Here is a 21543-nt window from a genome sequence, read left to right as displayed (position 1 = left end):
AAGGAGAATGATGGGGGATTTGTATTGTGAAAGGCCTGAGTGGAGAGGGGCAGGGCACTTTGACATGCTCTTTGTGTACGGAGGAATCACACATTAATTGTGGTACAGGGCGGCTGCCATTTCTGTCAATGGTGCTTTCGTCTGTGATGCTATAGGTAAAGAACCTTAGACCTGAATTCAAGAACTGAACACTTAGCTCATGCATTGTGCTCGCAAAGTAAGTGCTGAATATATGTGTCAAAGTTTGAGGGGTGATGTGTCTTAGGGCAGCGGCTCATCCCGTCAGTCAAAGACACATCTGTCATTACCTGAGTAAACGGTTAAGCTCTCAGAGCTGTCAAGTAATGCTGGCATGACCTGACAGTGACAACATACTGCACTGTACCTCTTCAAGTTCTGACGCATTGTAGCCTACACAATGAATGATTGTTACTATTGATAATCTTCACTGTGGTGCAACTTGCTATTACTACAGTATGTTACAGTTGCATATCATATAAGAAAGATGACATGTGGATGTCAAAATTATAATAATAAGGAGATGCTAAAAAGCCTTGAGTAAAGAGCTATTTCCATAGTGATAACTGTCTTTTGCTTGCATTGTATACACATTTATTTTTAGTTTCGCCCCATTCTCCCCAATTTAGTCATTACGAATCATTTCATTACATTATGTGTGTTGTCAGTCACTGTTGTATCCTACTGACTCACCTGCCAGTGAGGAGCCCCCACCAGGAGGACGTAGAGCCTTCATCCTACTCCAGTCCTGCCGCCCAACACTTCCTGCTGACAGGTGCTGGCCCAGCTAATATGAATAGTTTAATATATACACAGTGATATCAACGTCCCCGCCCAGCTTCCCTCCCCCGAACACAGGCCAATTGTGTCTGCATAGACGCACGTAAGCCGGATGCACCATGGTAGATTTGAACCCACAACCCCGCTGTGGTCGGCAGGCATTTTACCATGCGCCACCCGAGTGCCTAGTGTACTAGTATTCTTGTAGCACATACTGTTGATACAGAGGAGATATTGCACTGGTCTACTACTATCTAATAAATGTTTTCCAAACACAGGGTCATTCACAAACCATTGTGGGTTGTATAATATAGGCACATTTTTATGGGTCGGGAGTTCTTCTTAGTTCTTATAAATAAAAAACTATTCAAAAGATTTTCTGAAATATATAAAAATATAACTAGTAGCCTACATAATGGCAGAAATATGTTCTAGATAGCCTGACCATGTTCAACTATGGCTATCTAGACACTATACACTATAGTCATGATGCCACAGGTATAGTACAGGTCAATGGTCTGAGTCAAACTATAAGATACAGAATACCATTCTACTGTACACTATTAGCCTGGGTTCCAGCCTGATTCGCTGATTTCTGCGGATCCGAAAATGTCACTGATTAGCGCAGTGACATTTTCAGATCCTTGGAATCAGGCTGGAACCCAGGGTAGTATAGCTGCGTAGTAGTAGCGGCCTTCAGTCTCGAGAGACGCACTTGGATTGGATCAGGTGTTGCTGAGGGAACAGTACTGTGTGTGCCTGAGCAGCCCAACACGTGAGTGACAGTCTCTTTGGCAGTGATGGCATTTGAATGCGATGCCGTCGCCTGCTGACGCCGATTGAGGTGCCTTTCGCCTATAGCTCTCCTTTCTGCTGCTGCTTTGTTCAGATCCGCTTCGCTCTTCTGGATTCCATTCCAGACCTCATGCCTCCAGCAGGCACTATCCTCCCAGTTGTCTACTCCTATGCCCAATGCCCCCGCTTGCAGACGTCTTTGAACCGCAGGTGGGGGCGGCCCACTGGCCTGGTGCCAGGTGGGGGCGGCCCACTGGCCTGGTGCCAGTGGCAAGCTGTCCATAGAGCAGGTCCTTGGGGATCCTCCCGTCTGCCATGCGGCAGACATGCATGGACGAGCCATTTAAGACGTCGCTGGCGTAACATGGTGTAAAGGCTGGGCATCTGAGCCTGTTTGAGGACTTCCTCGTTTGTGACACGATCTTGCCATTTGATGTTAAGGATGCGTCTGAGGTTTTGCATGTGAAATGCGTTGAGGCGTCGTTCTTGTCTTGAGTACGTGATCCAAGACTCACTCCCGTACAGCAGGATCATACTGATGATGCATGCATTGTAGACAGCCATCTTGGTCGATAGTTTACTGTTGGTCCATACTCTCTGGTTTAGCCTAGCAAAAGCTGTTGCTCACTATGGCTATACATATATATGACATCATACAGTATGAGTACTGCCACGGTAATTGTAGCACAGCACTGGGCTGTCCTGTCCTGTACTGTACCAATTTAAACATGAAGTCACAGAAAGAAAATTAAACACAGGCCAGTCACTCTTTGTGCCTTTTGAATATGGCTGGACAAATTGACATTATACCTTTCCTCACACTCCCTCGCACATTAACACCCCAACCCACTCCCTGGGTAGTCTGTGGATGTGGTGTATAAGATGAAGTGGCCCTAACAGCTCACAGATGCTCACCATGCGCTGATGGTGGGCAGGTATTCAGGGCTGACATCATCCACCCGGGGCCAGAGCGCTTCACTGTGACAAGCTCAAAACACATGGTGGCTTAACACTTCCAGCTTCTCCTGTGCTACAAGTTGAAAGACTTGGAAACAAAGTTGGGTACGTGGAGCCAAACTTTCCCCTACTCTTGTGTGTTATCCACCTCCACTGTTGGGCGTTGATGGGGACACATCTCAATTATGGAAACAATTGTTTCAGTAACAGTGGCCAGTGCAAAACTTTAACGTGTGTGTGTGTGTGTGTGTGTGTGTGTGTGTGTGTGTGTGTGTGTGTGGGTGTGTGGGTGTGTGTGTGTGTGAGCGAGAGCAAGACAGAAAGTGAGTGATTGAGTGAGTATGTACACATGTTAGTTTTTTGTCTTTTGTTTTGTTCATGATACAGCAGCAGTGTGACACAAGTGTTTTCTGTACTGTAAAAAAGTTGTAGGTCAATTGCTGGTTCAGAAGACTATAAACAATTCCTTTTATACAAAAGTGTGTTTATATTCTACATCTGTGCTTATGTGTCTTCTGTCAGGAGACATGGCGGGATTATCCGTGATCATCATTCTACTGCCTCGGCCTGGCTGAGGCCACCAGATGTCAGGCAGGTTGTAATATTGAACAGAGTGCTTTAACAAAGACTGGCAGAACACCTGCAACAAAGGCAACTACAAAGAGGTCGTCTCCGACAGCATTTCCTCTCCCCTCGGCCTCCTACATGACCCCGGCACCATCTTGGAAAAGGATTTGAGAGCCGCTGCTCTTGATCAGACGCCGGTCCCCAGAGAGTGGTCAAAAGCGGCTCTCGCAAATTGAGCGCTGGCGGGGCAGAAATTTAGGGTGGAGTGATAGAGGGCACATCGCACCTGCCAGTAAATCTTACACAAGTTTTCCTGTCATGAGAAGCACATGAATAGAGAAATGACAAAAGACTATTGGTCGGAGGGCCCAGGGATGTTGAGGAAATACTTTAATGCCGTAATAAATGGATAAAGTGGACAGTGGTTTGAATCCAAAAAAAATGGATGTTGATCTGTCCTGCCCTATTCAGGCTAGTGCCAAAATAGAGGAAAGACCTTTCCAGAAATAGAACAATACACCAACAGATGGACTTTCCTGTAAGAGAATGCTGTATTCCACTTGCACAGTCCCACACAATCTGGGTCTGTGCCAAGGCAGACGGAAGATATTCCAGCAGTGTGTGTCTCTTCTTAACACCATATTCCTGACCTGTAATGCTTAATCATTCTCTCTCGTATGATGAAATAAGCTAGTGTAAACAATTTATGCTTGTCTGGTGTTGCCTTTATTGTGCTGGCCCGACACAATAAAGGCAACACCAGACCAGCATATTATACTAGCTATTAACACCAACAGCCAGCAGTGCTGGGTACCTATGTTGGTATTAAGAGCTATTCGTTAGACTGGGATGGCCAGACTAATATCACAGCTGAGGGCTTTTTTTTTGCACTCAGATTCGTCTGGTTTCCAGGCTATAGTGTTATTGAGTCATGAATTGGATTGAGATGGGGAAGGCTAACACTGTACCTGCAGATGGTGGCATTTTGTTAACCTGGAAAAGGCTTCTGCTATCGAGATGAAAGTGATCACTCAGAAACGTTCTGGAGAGGCAGGCTGGCCGCTGGACATATAAAGCCTTCCAGGAGAATGAAAATCACACCTGTACAACCCCAACTGCTCTGCAATCTTCTGATTCTGGTCCAACTTTCTCTCTATCCATGGCTTCAACTGTTGCAACCTTGGTGGTGATACGGCTTTATGTGTTGTGTTGGTTGCTGCTCCCACCTTACCTTATTGGAACAATCAAGTACCGTATGCCTCTGCAGGAGGACAGATGCTGTTCTGGCTGCTTTTACTTCAATCTCTCAACTCACCTCTTTAAATGTGAAGAATGCAGTTTAACCTGCCTACTTCTGTTGTTCTAGTAATAATGATAATCTAACAATGTCCCATTGTTCATAAAATATAATAATAATAATTCATAATAATAATGCATTTAATTTATATCACACTTTCATAGTGCTTTTCAAAGTTCCCAAAGAGGTTCCATACTTATTTTTTCCTTTATTGTTCTTGAGATCTGTTACGGCAACAACAATAGATTGTTTTACTGTTTTAGTTACAATAAATGTCAGTAATATATCAATCTGACAGTAATTACACAGTGAAATAAATAACCTATGATGACAAAACATAATAAACAGATAAAACACAAACTATACTACAAAATACTTGATACATAATAAATCTATTAATCTTTTTGCATGAACGTGTTGTATCACCTATTTCTTTCTGCTATGCACACATAACCACTTGATAATCTGACTCACAAATATGTAATAAATGTTCCACATCCACAGTATAAGCATTGGTTATTCAAATAGGACTATCAGATAACACACACTGTTGAAATGTAAACAGCTCAGCACCAAATGTGGCTCATGTAAAACTAATTCTAATTCTAACGCACCTGGACATACTTTGTGGACAGAGTGTGTGTGTTGCGCACACACCTGGACATACTGTGTGTGTGTGTGTGTGTGTGTGTGTGTGTGTGTGTGTGTGTGTGTGTGTGTGTGTGTGTGTGTGTGTGTGTGTGTGTGTGTGTGTGTGTGTGTGTGTGTGTGTGTGTGTGTGTGTGTGTGTGTGTGTGTGTGTGTGTGTGTGTGTGTGTGTGTGTGTGTGTGTGTGTGTGTGTGTGTGTGTGTGTGTGTGTGTGTGTGTGTGTGTGTGTGTGTGTGTGTGTGTGTGTGTGTGTGTGCGTGCGTGTGTGTTTGAGTGATGCAGAAATACCGGTATACAAGTGTGTTTGAGTATCATTACTACTCTCTGATCTATGGGGCATGTGTATCACATTTGATGTAATTCCTAATTCTGGACAAGGAAAATAGCCTAATGCTCTCATAGTGATTTAAGAGGTGAAATCAGTTATTATATACATGTATGTATCAAAATTGCTAAATGGTTGGTTTCCAAAGTTTGCCACAGGGGCCTATATCAAAAATAAATTCATACCTGTGTGAAGTGAGGGGCGCTCTCTATCGTTTGTGTTTACACAATGTTTGTGTTTAGACAACATTAAAAACTTTGTCAATCCATTCAATGTTCATTTTTGCACAAACACTCAAAACTGTCATTGTCAATGGCATTCAATGTTTGTGTCAGGACAATGTTTGTGTTCAGGTCTGGCCAGCAATGTGTCAAATACCACTGATTGAAGTGTCCTTGAGCAAGACACCTAGGGGTTAGGTGTCTTATGTCTTAGGTGCTCCGTTCCCCTGGTGGGCAGCACTCAGCTGGGTTGAGCTGTAGCCAAATATCCCCCTGCGGGAGCAAGTAGGTCAATATTATTATAATTATTATTACAAGAGGGCCTCAAATGGGTTTACCATTGTGGGGTGAGGCCCATTCTTTTAAAAAGCCATGGAGTTTGACTAAAACGTCATGCCAATATTTGTTCCACTCGGACCTTTGGCAAAGGGTTTCAAGGTGAATGGAAGCCACAGCCACAGCCTTTTTACTGTCAAATGACTGTGGGTGAGCCCTTTCCTGGCTTTGTGAATTTGAAGGGGATGGTGGTTTTAACCACTTCGCTAATTAGGATTGATTATTTGGGTATATTTACATTCAGGAACCTTGCGAACCTCCTATTCAAGATGTATTCGAAAGAACAGAATTGTTGAAGAGGGGAAGTCAAGATCAAAGTTTATCTGTGAGGTATTCAAATGACTCTGCGTGTGCTAAGGTCATCATAGTATCAGTGTCGTTCCTCACAGCAAATGGTGTGTCAAACATCTGAATCAGAATTATTTTATTTGGCAGGTAGGCTTATGATATATGTTTGCACATTTAGTAACATGGACAGACAGACAGACAGACAGACAGACAGACAGACAGACAGACAGACAGACAGACACACACACGTTTGTTCACCATGATCTATAGGTAACATAATTAAGCTACAACATTGATTACACTTAATGTAGCCTATATATTCCCGATATTCCCACATATTATTTTGCCCTCTAAGTTGATTATAATACAACGTACATTATATCTCTTGCAGTTGAATTGCCTCAGTGTTTTACATGGATGTTCGGATGTTCCCTAATGTAGTCCTAAATGTAGACAATCTGTGAAGTGTAGACAATCTATGAAGTGTAGGCTAGCTATTGTCAGATATATTGTGGGCTATATGAATATTTGAGACCAGCTGGAGCAAATGGCCGGTGAAAACAGCTTTGTCATGCATGATGAAAACAAAACAAAGGTTTTGATATCAGAACAATGCAAATATGAATTTAACTAAACTTGTGTAGAATTTGCATGTATTGCCTCTCACACTCCACATTGCTATCATCGGCCTTAACTATATGTTAGTGCTATGTAAACTGAGCTTTACACTCAATCACTTTGGACGTGACATGTTTGTTTTGAGCTCAGATGTCTGCTAATTCTTTCATAGCAGGTGCGACAGTTCTATAAATCCCTCACACGTCAGAGTCCAAGATAATATTTAGACATTGCCGCCACCTTGTGTTTAAAGTTAAATGTTGAGGACTGTAGGCCTATAGTGGTCTACATGTAAAAGCAACGTAATGATAATGTGGTTTTATTAGGCATATAGGTTCAATGGTTCATAAATACCTAAAAGTCGCAATCTGCAGTGAATCCACATGCCTATAGGCTAATGACCTCATAAATAGTGATAAGTTATGGATAACTTATAAGGATAAGGATAAGGATGGATGGAAGTTATTATTATGATTCTACAAATTATCTTACTATTCTGTTTTTTATCTATCTATCTATCTATCTATCTATCTATCTATCTATCTATCTATCTATCTATCTATCTATCTATCTATCTATCTATCTATCTATCTATCTATCTATCTATCTAATCTTATTATAATAATAATATTATCACATTTCTTTGTTTAGCTATGGTTCTAAATTATTTTATTTTGTAATCCTAAAACATGGTATTATGAAGATTCGATCATTACAATGTAATTATGTTTTTAATTAAATAAAATCGTCTTTCAATATCAATTATTAAAAAAAAAATACCTGTGTGAAGACAAGTGAGGGGCGCTAATATATTAAAGTCTAACTCATGTTGCTATGATTAGGTGATGGAATGGTGATGTAAAACAAAAATGGACAAAACAAACTATTAAATTCTCTTTATTGTCAATGGCATTTTATGTTTGTGTTTTATAGGGACAAGATGACGTAAATTTCCCTTCATTGTCAATGGCGTTTGTTTAACTAAAAACAAACATTAAACCTGGAGGAGGGCTTTCATTTAGGGCAGAATCGTAGAAGCAGTAGAAGGCTATGGACCAGAGCTAGAGGAGGGCCCTCAATAATAATGAGGTAAAATCATAGGGTAAAATATGAATGTTTCACTTAAGCCACGCCCAATAAAGGGAGAAGGATGACTGACGCGTTGCTCAGCCAATCATTTGACAGCTGGGTGGAATTTCCTGTGATCTTGACAAATCAGTCATGACAACAACAGAGACGGAGAAAAAAAGTAACTTCAACATGTCAGCAAAACACGCAGGGGGAGGGAACTTGAGGACAGGACAGCAGGGATAAACTGAAGAAAACGCATTAATTATACCTAACGAGCTGCATGCGATTTCAGCCCTACCGAAAGGTAAACGGGGTTCCAGTGTTTCGCTTTTGATAAACGTCTGCTGTTAGACAACGCAACGTTGCTGTCCAAACTTTTGACGTGGACGGACGGTTCCCTGCTAGCTGCACCAAAAGCTAAATAAATGCCATACTTCGTCACACGACGGTGTCGCGCGTTGCAAATAGCAGACCTACAAGCTCGCAACTCGTAGCGGACGTGACGCGGAGTGAGCTTGTAGGTCTGCTGTTTTCGGAGCGCGATACCGTCTCGCGACGCAGCATAGATTATGCTAAACGGCAGCAGCTAGCTGTGTTAGCCGAGGTCGCTAGAGCGTTTTATGGACCCGAAACGATACGGACAGTGTCTGTCTTCCACAGTGTCTCATTCATAGTGACACGCGTTTTGTTGCATGCCATTAAAATCTTAATCTGTGTCAAATTGACGTCTGAATTGCCACCTCAAGGTAGTGCCCTAGCCCCTCTCGGAACCCCCTGGGTCAGCCCAATCCGAACCGAACCGGGCTGACCCGTAGGGTCCCTGGTCAAGCTAAGATTTTCCAATGCGATTGTTGGAACGCGGATATAAAAAACTCAACCTTTCTTCGATCTGCTCGCTATTACCGCGCTTTGTATTGTGTTTGATTACGGATGTGCGAACTATAAGTACCTTACATACCTCTGATAAAATCTCCTGTGTCGCGGAAGCCGTTAAGTATTTTTAATCCATGTTTGATTAAAAATGTCGCTTTGATTTCTTCTTGTTTATTTACCGTTTATTGTTCCGCCTCCCGATGTGCGGTTGGCTTTGCGGGCAACGTCCCTGCCTTTGATCTGCTCCGTCATAGCTGTAGCACCACTAGCTAGCCAGATAGGCGGTACAATGAGGTGTCAATAAACAAGGTAGGAAGAAGCGACATTTTTAATCAATCATGGATTAAAAATACTTAACGGCTTCCGCGACACAGGAGATGTGTCGGTATGGTATGTAAGGTACTTATAGTTCGCACATTCGTAAGTCAATACATGAATAACCATGGTCAAAGCGCGCAGAAGTCCGTAACATGGCTTGTTTACATTGTATTTGTTTGTGCGTAACTGGCGACAGCCCCACTTGAAGCAGGACCCAATGCAAGTAAAGTCTTAAAAGTGTCAGACACTTTACTACATTCGGGTTCTGCTTGCGGGGCTAGTAGTGCCCTGACTTTGTGTGTAAACTTTCGTTTCCCCACAGTCAGTGAGGCTAGCTGTCAGACATGGCCACCACCAGTTTTGGGTAAAGCCATGAGATCCAATCAGAACTGGCCCCAAAAAATGATAACGCTCTCACTCAAGTCAGCTGTGTTACATACAGAATTGCTATTGTTATGAGTTATTTGATACTTGGGTGAGATAAAATGTGATAAAAATGTTCATGTTTTTAATAAATAGATTATAAATAACATCCCGCCGTTGTTTACTAATAGGCTACTAACGGAAACGGATAGCTGTTGAGAGATTTAACCCACAACAAACATTATTTGCTATTGCTAGCTTAGCACTCGCTTGCTATTCCATTATGTATTACATACATATATATGGAATGTATGTCATATTCTCCAAGTTTATTTAGATTAAGACTTTTATCAAAGTCAAAGGATTCATTGCACGACAGGATTCCAGTATAATGAGTATAATGTAAAACTAAATATTCAATAATCTATTGCCTAAAACAACTTTTTTTGGTTGGTACTATATAACTGTATGAACCTGCTACAAGTCAACACGTCCTAGCAGAAAAGCTCAAGACAGCCAGGGTTTATTTGTTAAACAAGTGGCCATGGAATCCTGCAGACAAAAAGTTCCTGTTTTTGGCTATATAGAAGTGTATATTTGTAGTCTCTAAATGTTATGATGAATTGAACATGGTGGACCCTATTGTAAACAAGTGTAATGCTTTATGGTGTCGTCCACAGTTAAGTCTTGTATTGAGTTGTGCTTGAAATGTACTAACACAACAAAAACTAACAAATGTAACACACAGATTTACATAGGTTAATTTTAATCCGATTGAGCCCTACATGTACAGTACCATGTTAGGAATAGGATTGTGACAACCCATCCTTTTTTCCTCCCAATAATCCAGTAGATGTCCACCCCTACAGACTCATCAGGTGGTATGTCCCATCCGGGTCCTTCCCCTGGGCCAGGTCTGTCTCCGGGGCCCATCTTGGGTCCCAGTCCCGGTCCTGACCCCTCACCAGGCTCCGTGCACAGTATGATGGGCTCCAACTCAGGGCCCGGCACCCCCAACGCACCTCATGGCATGCAGGGCCAAGGACAAAGCGAGTACTCTCAGGACGGCATGTACCCAATGCACAAGGTATGCAAATCCCAGATACATCGGTCTGCCCATATATATCAACCATTATTTTACTTTATTGATGATGTTATCAATCAATTATGCAGCCAATGTTTCAATTTTTTTTAAACCCCTTTCAACCTGGGGTCCCTATTATTGTATGCAAAATTGTTCAAATGTTTTCACAAATTTTCTAAATTGGCATATCTACAAGTTTGTTCTGTAGCTAACATTATGAATAGGGTGAATGCAATTAGCATAATGGATGACCACCACAGTTATGGCTCGTACACACTGCACGATATTTGCTCCGATTATGCGGTCGGGGATCATTTTTGGCGCTTGCCGACAAAACTCCCGATCTGATGCAAGATCAGGCTTTGATCACCAAGGTTGTGTGAAAGGCTCTGCGAGAAGATATAGCACCGATAAAAGCGCTTGCCGACGCCTTCCTGACCGTTTCTGAATATCTAGTAGGTTTGATATTTGGCTCTCTCACCGACTGGACTTCATACAGTATGAACTGGGTTGCGACTGCACACTGAGAAGGCCATATTACAGCCAATGAAATCACAGGAAAGCTAGCTGGCTGGCTGGCTTTTTTGGACCTCGTGCGCTCTCTGTGTGTGTGTGTGTGTGCGTGCGTGCGTGTGGTGGCGTGCACATGCGGAGAGAGACAGAGTTATTTAATGAAGATTTTGAACGTCCTGTCTCTCTATAGCGCACATAGGCTATACGCTATCACAAACATTTCGTCCTGTGTAGCCTGGCTATTCCTTTGTGTGTGGCGTGCACACAGAGAGAGAGAGACGTCCTGTGTCGGTCTCGCGCTTGTATCACGGCATCCTGCACGTGTGTGAGATGTCAATATGAATTGGAATAAAAAACAAATAATGTAGCCTATGCCCTAGCCTATATGTATCGGGTCTGGATCGCATCTTGGTGAACTCTTGCAGTGTGTGATGCCTAGTCGGCTATCAATCGTTATCAGTGTGAAAGCCACATAGATATAATGACTCGCCGACAACTTTAAAACTCCTACAGTCTGTAGGGGCCATTACCAAGATCAGTGTGAAATTCTACACATCATCACCTGGAGCCCTGATAAGGCACAAGCATTGCTTTTATTGTCATTGTTTGAACATTTATTTTGTTCTGGTGGAAGGTGAAAAACATGTCTTAACGTTTGTTCAGCTTCATGCTGGACCATCTTTTGATTTCTCATGTTTGTTTTCAGCCGATGGAAGGGATGAATGACAAGGCTATGGGTGAGGCCATGCACTTTGGTCACATGAAAGGTGTGGGGATGAGGACTCTCCACAGTGGGATGGGCCCCCCACAGAGTCCCATGGATCAGCACAGCCAAGGTACAAGTACACCATAGCAATCTCAATCAATTCAATTCAAAGAAAGTGTAATTAAAATAGTACATTAACACATTTCACTATTTATAGACTTATATTATTACAAATCTAAAGTCCATTAAAAAAAAAACACGATTTAAAAAATATATCTTTCTATAATAATTTTAATAATTATTGACTTTTTTGTGGTGTTGATGCTTAAAATCCAAAAATCCCACCCACTGCAGGTTATATGTCCCCACACCCGTCCCCAATGGCTGCCCATGAGCATGCCTCCAGCCCCATGTCTGGAGCTGGGGGTGGACCAACGCCACCCCAGATGACCCCCAGCCAGTCAGGCCCCATGATGCCCATGGATCCCCAAGGAGCCATGTCCAATATGGGGCAGCAGGGCCGTGGCCCGTCTGCCTTCAGCCCCGTCCAGCTACAACAGCTCAGAGCGCAGATCTTGGCCTATAAGATTCTTGGCCGTGGGCAGCCCCTGCCTGAAAATCTCCAGTTGGCTGTACAGGGCAAACGCAGCCTGCCCACCATGCAGCAGCAGCAACAGCAGCAGCAGCAGGCAGCTAATGCTAATGCTAGTCCTTTCAACAGACCACCAGGTAACATTTTGTTACTGTTATACTTTTATTACCCAGAATCAATTACATGTTATGGTCATGCAGTTGTTTGAGACTGCTTTCTTAAAAAAAGGAAAAAAAAACCTAATCACAGGTGGAGTCGTATGATACTGTTGAGTTGTATGATACTGTGGTAAAGTATGGGCAGGCTTCTTTAGGCAGTGTTACCCTTCCATTCACATCCTAATGGCTAATGGCCCTCCAATTCCATTTAGGACAGGGGACGTGCCTTGTGTTTAGCTGTGTACCACACAATACACAAAGTTTGCATAGGAGTAAGAAAGAAGACATAATGAAAGCCCTTGTATTGTGTCATCAGGTATGACAATGGCGCCTATGGGCGGTCCACAGTCAAGCCCCTGCCCTACCCCAACCATGCAAGGACATGGTCAGAGCACAGGACCCAAATCTTGGCCTGAAGGTGAGCATAAAGAAGGGGGTGCTTGAACCTGGGGCCATGGGACAGAAAATATTCAAATCATGTTGATCTCTGTATTCCCATGGCAATAGGCCGGCGTTAACCTGACCAGCCTGTGACGTCATCTATATGACAGTTGTTTATGACAGCCGACACAACAAAGCGGCCAAGGCAGAGGGGGAGAGAGATTTCTCGCGTTCAGTCCATGCCTTATGTCGCTCCTTTCGGTTGGGAAATGATCCCCAAGGCGACGGACCGTCAGCCGCGGTCGCCGACGTACTGGACGCAGTCGGAGAACAATACCCCTGGCGACCTTTGGCAGCAGAGAGCAAGAAACTTTTCCTCCTCTGCTCCTAGCCCCCTCTTTCCGAAAGAGGATGCCACTTCCGCCGGCGCCTTGAGTTGTAAATGTAAATACGGAACAGCATGGATAGATCCAGTGGTGTTTCCAGGAATTACATTTTGGACAGGCAAAATGTGTTAATTGTAGGATTTGCATTCCAATGGGTGATTGAGGGTCGCACTCTACTCAATAATAGTTCTCAGTTCTTGTTTTTGTCCTCAGTGTATGGATGTGTTTGGGCAGGCAGAAATGGATTTGGACAGGCGGACGGACGCCTTTCCTCGCCTTATTGTAGAAACGCCACTGGATAGATCCCAGAGAAACAGGACTACATGGCATTATCACAGAGAAACTGGACTACATGACATTATCGTTCCAAGCACAGCTTTGCAAACTCGTCGTGATTATCCATGGCTTTATGACTGCACAAACAGTGGGAGATTGCCCAGTACGAAAATGCTGTATGAAAGCCATGCAATAATATTCTGCTACATTTGTAGCCTTATCACTATAGCCATGGTTCACATGACGCTCGTACTTATGACAGTCATGTTCAGGGCTTATCACTAGAAAAACGATCCAACGTTCATCTGAGTAAATTGAATACGGCTGGTGATTGTACAGTAAGAAATTCGACTGCAGCAAGCGTCAGATAAATTGTGGTTGTATATAAGTTGTATGTAAAGGCAACGTAATGTATGTGCGTGCATTGCGTAGTCTACCCCCCCAACGTACGTCAGAAAATACCTTGTCCCGGCGTGAGGGTTAAGTGTGACATTGATGACAAGGGTGACGTCTTCAGTCATGAACTGGATATTCCCCAAAACACTAAGTACCTTATTTTGAAGTCAATTTTGGACACCTATCTTTTTTATGCAATTAGTTGCAGTCTCTGTCATTTGAAAATTGCAGTAGTTCATATTGCGACAACATGCTAAATCTAATTAATATAATACAGGTAGCTCTTGTTTTGTTCTTTAAAGTGACCTTTGGTACCTTGAAAACGCCATAACCATGTGAACATGGTTGTGAGTTAATTACATTATGATAAATAAATAAGTGATGACTAACCCCCGTCGGACACAGCTGTTGGAGTTGGAGACAGTCAATACAGACAGTCAGAACTTGACCTGTCGACCATCCCAGCACTACTTTCAAATGTTGTATTGTATTATTTACAACTAACAAACATATGAAAACATTTCACCACACAGGGCAGGGCGGTGAAGCTCCAAGCACACCTCAGAAGCACCTGACTCCAGCCACAAGTGGACGCCCGTCACCGGCACCACCCCAGGTTCCCGCCGCTCCACTTGGGCCCATGCAAGGCAGCTCGGTGACCCCGCAGCCTCCCGGGCAGCAGGGGTCGTCTCCCATGCTCCAGCTCCAACAGAAACAGAACCGTGTCACTCCGGTCCAGAAGCCCCAGGGTCTGGACCCGGTAGGGATCCTGCAGGAGAGAGAGTACCGGTAACTATGTGCCACTCACTCACACAACCCTCACTCACGAGTATGGGATTGTGAACGCTTATCCCAATTTTGGGCATTGTGTTGATTGTAAAGCGCACGCTTACAAATTCGACGTGAAGTTATTTTAAGGCTCAGAAGTTTGCTGAGTTTGGACACTACACTATTGCAGACGAGAGAGAGATTACTCAGGTTACATGTTCTGATAATTCTATTGAATGTTGTCATGAAATGACAATAATTCATGTAGCCTACTGGACATCAGACTAATGTCTCAAGTGTCAAACAGTCAGCTTGTAGTGACAGCGTGGATGTGCTGTCACAGTACTAACATGGATGTATTAACGCGTTTGAGGCTGGTTTGCAAAATAATAGACGAAGGAACTGACAGTGATGTCACCGTCATGTGAAAGTGTTTAGTCTGTGCTCATCTACAAGCTCACAACGTGTTGCATCATGTTTTCAAATAGCCACAAGATAAAATAACGCTTAAATGTTGAAACTGTTCCTTATTTTGCTACCCCACCAAAGACCCCTGGGGGTCCCCAGAACCACTGCTGTAGTGTCGTGATCCCCCAACCTCCTCCTTCCCTATTGCCTCCAGGCCGTACTGTTGAAAAAAAAATGCAACTCGGGTCCGTTTCACTAAGACTAGATGGTTTCAGTGGTTAAGTCTGTCTATTAGTTTTCTAAATATTTAACCAATGAATTGTACAGTATTCACAAGAGCTTGTGACTAAAATAACTACATTGGATCCATTGGAAAACAGGTTAGGTTAAAGAACACCTAATACCTAATAATTATACCTAATACCTTTCTAAAACCCCAAACACCCCATGTCTTGCTTGCTTGTGAGCTAATGGTTTGAGACTAGGTAATGGGTATTCTAGAGAAGAATATTAATAAAGCTCTGTATAAAGAAACTCATCCCAACTTTTCATTTCCACCCTGGCATTATTTATGCAAAAACAGCAAGTCTGCATCAAATCATTAAACAAAAACAATGCCTAAAGGCACAATATTGTGAACTGTTGTTCAAGGCCTTTTCAAGCGTGACGGTTTGTTATTAATATATTCTGTGTATATTTAATTAGCCTTACAATGGAACAGTGAACCAATTATCAGGGTCATTTTGAAGCAATTATCAAATGAGAAATGGGGCTTCGGTGAACACTGAAAATGTGTCTCTTCTGTAATTATTTGTGTACATAGTGACAGCATCAGTGTCGTATAGTATAGATAGAATGTGCTACCAACATTTCTAAGTGCCTCTTTGTTGGACTGGTCAAATATTTAGTCAATATTTTGGCCATCACTCAGCTCAATCTACTGTCACTCAAGCTACTATGTTTCTAGTTTTTCCTTGCCAGGGCGAGGGTAACAGCTTCCCTTCGATGGCCCTTAGGGGACACCATTGCTCAGCCTTCTCTTCTGAGCCAGATGTGCTGGCCATCGCTGGTCTAGAGCAGGGGTTCTCAACATTTATGACTGGGGACCCCCGAAAAAGCTTTGGCCATGTCTCGCGAACCCCCGCCCCACCCCGCCCCCCTTCGTACCACCAATACAAATTGACCGCTACAATAACCATAACCCATTCTGTCCTGAGATCAGATTCTAAAAATGTCTTCTACATCCTGACAGTTTTCTGAAAAAGCTATGTTTCTATGTCAGTAGTTTTTTCAATTTTCCGTTGCAAAAAAACAAACATTTATAGGGCAGGGGTTCTCAACCTGGGGCTCGCGACCCCTCAGGGTGTCGTCAAATTATTTTGGGGGGTACCCAGATTATTTGTTTTATTTTTGTTATTTTTGCAACTGAATGGCTGGAAAATGGAAATTAAGAGTTTACATAATACACATAGTACAACTTTCCTATCTGGTTTCAGTATTTATATTTAAGATGTATTTTCTCTATTATTAAGGTTATTGTAGTGGTCAATTTGTGTTGGGGGTGGGGAGGGTCGCGAGACATGGCCAAAGCATTTCCGGGGGTCCCCAGCCAAAAACATTGAGAACCCCTGGTATAGGGCATAGCGATGTTTCCAGTGGTTTTCTGGTTCCATTGACCAAAATTCGACCCCATACATTATTCCCATAGAGATTTCCAAAAATATCTATATTAATTATTTTAAGCCTAGCCTCAAGCCATCCAATATCCTGGTGAATTATGACCAGACCATAACATCGGATTATGTGGGGAATCTTTTTTACTTTTGTACACTGAGGATTTGACTGTGTACTATTATATGACTGCAATACGGTAGTCCTTTTTTCCTGATCACTTTTTATATTCACAATAAGCTATTCCTGTAGCTTTTACACTTACTGTACACTGTGTTGTCTCCTCAGACTGCAGGCTCGGATCGCCCATCGAATCCAGGAGCTGGAAATCCTGCCTGGCTCTTTGCCCCATGACCTGAGGTCCAAAGCTACGGTGGAGCTCAAGGCTCTGCGTCTGCTCAACTTCCAGAGACAGGTAGAGCACACGGCAGTCACACGCCTTTCATCATGTTTCACACCAGTTTCCTCTGTTACAATGAAGCCCGACGCACACAGGCTGCGCAGCGTGTAGCAGCACAGTATCGGCACCAACAGGACACAGCGCTCTGCCAGGCGGCTGCCGACTTTGTACAAAGAATAAAAACACTTTCACCGTGCGGCAACGCCTGGAAGTGGAAATAGAACATTGGCGAATCGGAGCACCGGGCGATGCACGCGGTGTGGGATAGGTCCATTGAGAATAATGGAGGCGGCTGTTTTGACGCGTGCCTTTTGCAGCCTGTGTGTGTTGGGCGTTAGGGTGCAACGGATAATCTGCCTAATCGATTATGAAAAATAATCAATAGTTACTATTTTGAGCCTATCATTCTAGCTGAAAAATTTCCAAAAAAGTGAAATTATCCCATCTACAACTTCACCACACAGTGCGTCATTGCGTGAGCTTGTAGATCCACTATTTCCACACATTTTTAAACAAAAACACAAAATCGCACTTCTCGATTATTCAATTAATCAAAAAAGCAATCCATGGAAGAATCCCAAAGACAATAATCACTAGCCCAAGACGGCAGTCATGTATGTCTTTCAGGTTTCACACCATTTTCTCATCGGATATTTTCAGATGGGGCTCGGTGGCCAATTACATATAGTTTTTGGGGTCCTTGACATGAAATATTGAGCACCACTGATACAGAAATATAGGCAAGAAAACTGTCATGATTTAGAAAACCTTTATTTATTTATTTTAGACGTCAGGCCTAAATGGGTTAATAGGATGGGTCAACTACAGAGAGGACATTTACCCTGGAGGATCACAAATACCCTTTATGAGGATACCCCTACACCCCCTACAGTAAATCCTCAATGTAGCTGCTTGTCTTCCTGATATCCTCCCTGGAGTGGATTCTGCACCATATGTCTTAGATTGAACAAAACTAAGTACTAACTATATCAGGGCTGCAACTCGATTATTTCTTAGCAATTATTCTATTGATGTTTTGTTTTTCGATTTATTGAGAACAGTGTTTAAAAAAATATATTGACATGAAAACAATGATACACTCATTAAATCTTATCATCTAATTAACCACTTAAGCCCTATTTTAAACTTTGCTGATCTACATACAATCTTACAACGTGTTGTGAGAATTTTAGAAAATGTTTGTCACCTATAATGTGGCAATCTGAATACAGTTGCAACTCGGGTGCGTTTCACTAAGAGTAGAGGGTTTAAGCCATACAGGCCTGACGTCGAAATAAAAGGTTTTCTAAATCATGACAATTTTCTGAAAGATTTGAGGCATATTTTAATGATATTTCAAAAATAGCAGACCTACAAGTTCATAGCGCGCCACTCGGTGGCACGCTATGAGCTTGTAGATCTGCTATTTTTCAATAGCTAAATTATAACATAATGTATGTAACCACCAAAAGGGGTTCCCGCTCAAAATGGTTTAACTTGAGCTTCATTCACTTCCAATTTTATATTGATTAAATTGATAATGTTGTATTAACTATTGCAGCCCTAAACTGCTTTTTGGGAGTTGTGTTGAGTCCCAGTTAAATTGTTTAGATAGCTAGAAGTTAAAAGAGAATGGTAGTTTGACTTTGATGAGAAAGTTCTTCCAAATTAAGTACATTTGACGATTCTAGTTACTTTTGTTCTTAAAAGAATTACATACAAAGAAGCATCATGGGATTTATTAAACATATGGAGTCACTTGTGTGCCTCAGGTGTAACAGATATTGAATAACAATTATTACTGTTCATGTTGATTTGAATAATCAGACACCCTGTCAACACCAGAAAAGGCATGCAGATTTAAGGCTTGTATGCAAATAAGTCATGGCCTAAAGAAGCAACCGAAGCACAATTTTTGACAGGATTAGATAAAAAAAGCATGGCAAGAAATCACTAATGCTGTTAACGCAGGCAGCAGAAAGACACTCCATTGATGTTGTAAAAAATAAATGGTTTGACTTAAAATGAGAATCCAAAAATATATAATGTGAAGCCGGCACAGTTTATTAGCCACAGCCTGATGGCAGGACAATACATGATTGAAGACACTGCACTGTAGAAGTATTATATATGGAATGTAATACATCTGAATTACACAAAACATGAGTTGTGTCCAAGCACATCCAACATACTGTACACACTGCTCTATATTGAATGCTTGGTGTTGATAATAGGGTTATAAAACCAATCAATAGCCCATGCTCTAGGTTTACGAATGTTGTACTGAAACAGTTTGTTGTTAATATGAGGTTTGGCACTAATGTAATTGATTCTGCACAAAGAATAAGGCAATTCCAATTTCCAAGTACATGATAAGCTTGTCATTCAAAGTGTCATTAGTTGTCTTACTACAAGTAAGGAATGGGTATGTTTCCTGCTAGCTGCCATTTACACTGATACCGTGAAACCCAAACTGATGCACTGTATCGTTCGGGCTCTAGGAAATACACTGTGAGGTTAGTTTAAGTACAGATAATTCACCCTACCTACCTTCACCAAAATTACTGTATTCTACAAGCAATTGTCTGGGTTATAAACCATCTTTGTTCATTCCTAACTCCAGGTGCTCCTGGTTGGCTTAGGGGAAGGTGGTCGTGAGAAGTCGGAAATACACTGTTAAGTCCTACCGTAATTCAGAGCAACATAAAATGGAAAATAATTTAGATTCTAGATTTGTTTATTTCTCATTTTAATTTTACTTTAAAAAAAAAATATAGTTTTAGTTAACCACTTTAAACCTGGCACGTCATTATTGGCCAAATTATAGGACATTGAAATGTTTCAACTGCAACACAATTTGTAGATTGACTATTTTCTAATGAACTCTTTTACTTGTTTCTCTTCCCAGTTGAGGCAGGATGTGGTGGCATGCATGAGGCGAGACACCACCCTGGAAACGGCCCTCAACTCCAAGGCCTACAAGCGCAGCAAGAGGCAGACGCTCAGGGAGGCACGCATGACAGAGAAGCTGGAGAAACAGCAGAAGATTGAGCAGGAGAGGAAACGCAGGCAGAAACACCAGGTGAAATATTCACCAGCCACCTGCACACATACATACGTACACTAGATGGTAGCACTGGTATGCCTGGTACCGAAAACACGAAAATATTCAAATGTCCCCCAATGAAGTTGATTCTGAGGTACGAGTCGGATCCATTACAATTACCACATGTCTCAGGTGGGGGAATCTGATTGATTGATTGATTGAAAACTTTATTGAAAATTAATTTAAAAGCATACAGACACAAGAAAGCCGTTAGGCTTGTTTCCGTTGTGGTCCTTTTGGGGAAAGGGGACATGGGGAGTAATAAAACAAAACAGACAAAAACTAAATTTGTATTTTGCCCTGACCCTGTTCCTTTTGGGGAAGGAGACAAAGACATAACAAAAACACAGAAAAAGGTACAAAAAACCCAACCAATAACCAATAAAAACTATTATTTTTAACCTATTCTAATCTAAAAGGTCAGTATGGATTTAATATTTTAGATCATGTTATCAGCCAACCATCTTTTTAATGTGCATTTAAAGTTTTCGAAGGAACTGATCAGCTGGAAGGCAAGTCATTCCACTGAACTGCTGCCGAATATAGGAAAGATGATTTTCCCATATTGCTGTAAAAATGGCAGGGTTTAAAATCAGTAGGGCTACCTCTGGTGTAGTGCCTGTGGGTATCACTAACCTTTGAAAAGTAGTCACTGAAATACTTTGGTGCTGCATTATTTCTAATCCTGTGAACAAGGCACATTTTAAACTGGGATACTCTCTCCTCCACTTTAAGCCACCCCAGACTGGTGAAGTGGGCAGGGAGAAGATGAGTTCTAAGATCACTCTAACCAATTTATTTGAGGACCTGATCAGCTTTTTCTTTTCACATTAAAACAAATATCGGAAAGCTTTTTTTTAAATGAGACATATGTGTTGTGTAATTGTTTTATAATTGTTTGTTCATATTGTGTGTGTGTGTGTGTGTGTGTGTGTGTGTGTGTGTGTGTGTGTGTTTCAGGAGTATCTAAACAGTATTCTTCAGCATGCTAAGGACTTCAAGGAATACCACAGGTCTATTACGGGCAAAATGCAGAAACTCACCAAGGCCATTGCTACCTGGCACACCAACACCGAGCGAGAACAGAAGAAGGAAACGGAGAGGATTGAGAAGGAGAGAATGAGGAGACTCATGGTATGGGCCAAGACTTATCAGCCATTGATGAACAACTTTCTCGTTATTTACAATCATTGTTGTCATTAGCTTCACTATAATTTACCAC

At 42.1% G+C, this 21543-nt stretch overlaps 1 protein-coding gene across 4 annotated transcripts in view; it reads left to right on the top strand.

Moving 5' to 3' along the window:
- Positions 1-8082: 8082 nt before the first annotated feature.
- smarca2 (SWI/SNF related BAF chromatin remodeling complex subunit ATPase 2) overlaps positions 8083-21543 on the top strand; it is a 59793-nt gene continuing 46332 nt past the window's right edge. The window contains exons 1-9 of one of the 4 annotated variants that reach the window (XM_080766939.1): positions 8083-8226; positions 10327-10563; positions 11780-11909; positions 12134-12508; positions 12846-12947; positions 14502-14757; positions 17104-17230; positions 20124-20297; positions 21282-21455. In XM_080766939.1, coding sequence (XP_080623065.1) covers positions 10330-10563; positions 11780-11909; positions 12134-12508; positions 12846-12947; positions 14502-14757; positions 17104-17230; positions 20124-20297; positions 21282-21455 — 1572 coding nt within the window. In that variant the 5' untranslated portion in view covers positions 8083-8226; positions 10327-10329. The remainder of the gene's footprint in view (positions 8227-10326; positions 10564-11779; positions 11910-12133; positions 12509-12845; positions 12948-14501; positions 14758-17103; positions 17231-20123; positions 20298-21281; positions 21456-21543) is intronic. The other 3 variants (XM_080766938.1, XM_080766940.1, XM_080766941.1) reach the window with 3 other exon arrangements.

The sequence above is a fragment of the Protomyctophum bolini genome (assembly GCF_963924005.1).
Source record: "Protomyctophum bolini genome assembly, chromosome: 6".
Taxonomy (NCBI): Eukaryota; Metazoa; Chordata; class Actinopteri; order Myctophiformes; family Myctophidae; genus Protomyctophum; species Protomyctophum bolini.
The sequence above is the reverse complement of the archived record's forward strand: the minus strand, read 5'-3'. Positions and strand labels throughout refer to the sequence as shown.